General features: G+C 25.1%; 1 protein-coding gene across 1 annotated transcript; it reads right to left on the bottom strand.

Annotated features, from left to right (window-relative positions):
• Nucleotides 1-2,079: 2,079 nt before the first annotated feature.
• On the bottom strand, nt 2,080-3,003 carry LOC149062495 (uncharacterized). The gene has a single exon (XM_089218140.1). The coding sequence runs from the start codon at nt 3,001-3,003 to the stop codon at nt 2,080-2,082; it is 924 nt and encodes a 307-aa protein (XP_089074266.1).
• Between the last annotated feature and the right edge of the window lie 887 nt (nt 3,004-3,890).

Genomic DNA, 3,890 nt, shown 5'->3' with positions numbered 1-3,890 from the left:
TATTATTAAAATTAGGTATGTGACGATAAAATAAATGTTAATATTAAAACAGATAATATTTGAGCCAGTTTTAATTAATTTAGGAGACAAAATTAAATATAATTTGTTAGTAAATAATATAAAAAAGGCTTGTAATAAAACTTTCTAACTACCTATTATTAAATAAGTAAGTAATATTTGAAACAGAAGAATACAAATTTATTTAAGCTTAAAAATATCATTGGGCAGGGACAGAATTAAGGGGAAATTACGGTGATCGATACCTCCCCAGAACCTTTAATATATACATATACATAATATATTATAAATATTTAATAATATTATGTGACTATAGTAGAATTATGAGTTGATATCACGACAAAATAAATTTTAAAATTATTATAAAATAGTGTTCTCAGCTACCAATCATCATTATAGGTACTTGAAAATTTAGTATTTTGTGTGTAAATAAAATTCTGTCTCCAATCAGGACAAATTCTTTATTGCACCATTGTCATTAGATAATAAAAAGTAATAATCATACATTATTATTATTATATTCAGAAGCATAGATAATAAGTGTTTAATTGTAATTTGTATATGTATGAAGTTATTTTATGAAGTTTTTATGTTGAACATATTAAGCCCGAATACTTGTGTTTGCTTTTGGTAATTGAGTGTTTTATATAGGTAATAAATATAATCAGTGACGTGTTCAGGTTATGGGTTATATATTCAGATTATATTGTCCCATTGTCCGAGAAATCTCTTAATTTGTGTCTTTGATATTACCACCACGATTCATATATAAATGTATTAATACCCCAACATTGAAAATTCCTGTGCATGCCATTGTATTTAATAATTACTATTAAATTTAGATTTATAAAATTTAGTCATGTGTCTCGTAAATTTGCCATGTAAAATTTTACTGGTGAAATAAATGTACAAAAAAAAATTTACAATTTACATTATTTTTACCGTTTAAACAGTAAGTTGAATTACCACTTTATTTATATGTTTTTATATTTTTTTTATCAAAATATTAGGATTATAATATAAATCAGTATATTTATGAAATGATAATGACCGATAGGTACGTGATACCTTAGACCAATTATATACGAATTATTATGATGCCGGTCAAAAATATTTTTATTTTATATTTTACTATAGTTAAGTTAATATTTATTAATTGTTATTTTTAAAAAAGGGATTAAATACTAATAATTTAATTTATATTTATCTCGCCTTTTTTTAATAACACTGTGAAAAAATTCAACAAGTACCTACACTATAAATTGAATTTTAATAAAAATTTACCAATTTTACTATAAATTGGGTAAATTTACTAGATAAATTACCAAAAAAAACACTTCGTAAAATTCACATCAATAATAAAATTAAATACAACAATAGATTTGTATTAATTACAGTGTGAAGTTTAACGTATTTAAATTTAAATTCATTAATCATTACTAACAATAAAGATAACTATGAATTTTGATAAATACAAGTAAGATGATAGTCGACGTTTGTAGACTTGCACTGCATTATAGACTATGATAGATACAAATGTATAGAATTTCTACTTTCTTAATAACTAAGCAAACATTACATTCAAAAAACACACGCTAAAATATTTTTAGTAGATACTTATTTATTTTCAATAATATAATTTAGATAAAGTTAATTTTGTTGATTAATAATTAATGAAGGTGTAATAAATAATCCATATAAATAAAATTAATGGTATGTTAGTCTTTTACGTAGTTCAAATTCATTAGCAACGTGTGGTTTAAGAAACTTAATTATTTTTATCTATGTACCTATTATTAAGTATGGGTAAATTTATTCTAGGCACCTACCTAACTTATATTTTAAGAACTCAAGTATAACTTAAATAAAAATGAAATGCAAATGTTCTTCGAGTTATACCATCGTTGTTTTTAATTAAATAACTTTGGAGAAAACTAACTACTGCTACACGATATTTTTATTTGTAGTCATAATATACTAAATAGATAATGTATTTATAATATTTTTTTTTTTTCATAACCAATCTATTTTGTTTTATAGGTATACATATTTTGTTATGTTTTAGAAATCATTTTTTTTAAACTGTATTTGATTTTTAAAATTAATTAAAATTTTATCATACAATTGTTTATATTCATCAGTTACATTTGCATTTTTGTGACAAAAATATAATATTGCGTGTATAAAAACTTTTTCCAACTCTTTTTGTGCATTTACAGATGTTGTAACCGCTTTGCGCCAATTTGTAGATACAGTGGTCATGGATGCAATGTCTTTATAAGATAAATATGAGAATATTTTTTCGAGAAATGGCTTACAAAAATCGTATTCTGTAAAAACAGACATAAAATCAATGTACTCTTGACCTTGTTTAATTAAATCAATATCAAAGTTTAATTGAGGAGTGAGCGTAGGTGATAATGAGAGCTTCGGAGTATGGTATTGAATGCCATCTGAAAATAATATCTCTGAAAAAGTATTGTACTTAAAAAAAAAGTTTAAATTACGCGTTGTATTATTTGTGTCCTCATATGTTTTATATGTTACTAACATGTTACTGTGAGTATCACCATCAGCAGAATTTACATTAGGCTCATTATTAACATCGTTATTAATATCTATGAGATTTTTATGATCATTTTCAATGACATCAATATTAATATCGACGAGATCTTTGTGATTATTTTCGTTGACGATGGGATTGACTTTGTCATTGTCGCGGATTTTGTATTTGTCAACACCTTTATCAAAAAATTTAACAACTATTTTTTTCATGGGCAATTCAAGTGTACTTATTTCGGAATCAGGATCGCCGAAGGAGCAAGACATTTCTGACATTATTTTGAGACCTGCAGGTGAAATGGTACAGATTGCACCCGAAATTTCTTCGACATTTTCATCAGCTATGTCATTGGAAGGTATTGTGGTTTCAGAAGTATTATCTGTGCTTTCACTCGGATATTCTTCACTCGATTTTTCAGCCATTGTTTTTGAACCTAATATAATACAATAAGAAAAATAAATAGTCTACATTTAAAATCTATGAGTTTTTTACCATTAAAGAATCATTATTTATGATACATGGTATATTAGACAACTTCCGAATTAAATTGCATAATTTATGCCATAACAATTATACGATATAAATTTTACAGATCGGGTTTATATATTATTTACTTAGTATTTGAATTAATTAATAAAAATATTTTGTCAGGTATATATAAACGGATATTGAATGTAGCCAAAACAGTATTTGAATTAATTGATATAACAAACTCTCAAAAATATTATTATTATTAATTTTTGTAAAATATGATATTTCTCTAAGACAGGGGTTCTTAACCGGTAGTCCATGGGCCCATAGGGGCCCGTAGATGGTTACCCGGGGGTCCACGGACTTATATGCATTTTTGTTTTTTTTTTTTTCAAAAAATATACAAAATTAAATTTATGTAAGAGTAATTCAAATTATTAAATGAATCAAGATTGTCGGTTGAAGTAGAAATTATTTTATTTATTTTATACATTTTAAATTTCAACCGTATACTATTTAATTTTTTTTATCGATGTATAATATATTAAAAACCACAATGTTTTATTTGCGGAAAAGTCATTGCAAATGGAAGCATGAAACCAGCTAAACTCAAAGAACATTTGGTTTCATTGCAGAAGTTTCAATTATGGACGCAGCCGAAAAAATAAGTTCATTTGTAAATAGAATTCCTCTGTGGAAAAGAAGATTGCAGTCGGATAATTTAGCAAACTTTCCAACAATTGAACACGAACTTTCAAAAAACAATATTATTTTTTCCAGCTCCATAAAAACACAAATTTGTGAACTTTTGTTGTGGACTTAAATTCAATTGATGATT

The sequence above is a fragment of the Diuraphis noxia genome, unplaced genomic scaffold (assembly GCF_037042655.1).
Source record: "Diuraphis noxia isolate RWA-SAM2 unplaced genomic scaffold, SU_Dnox_SAM2 contig0001, whole genome shotgun sequence".
Taxonomy (NCBI): Eukaryota; Metazoa; Arthropoda; class Insecta; order Hemiptera; family Aphididae; genus Diuraphis; species Diuraphis noxia.
Note: the sequence above shows the minus strand (reverse complement) of the source record. Positions and strands in the feature narration are given on the sequence as shown.

Excerpts from the sequence above, each read along its gene's own strand:
- LOC149062495 (XM_089218140.1), bottom strand. The coding sequence starts at position 3,003 with ATGGCTGAAAAATCGAGTGAAGAATATCCGAGTGAAAGCACAGATAAT.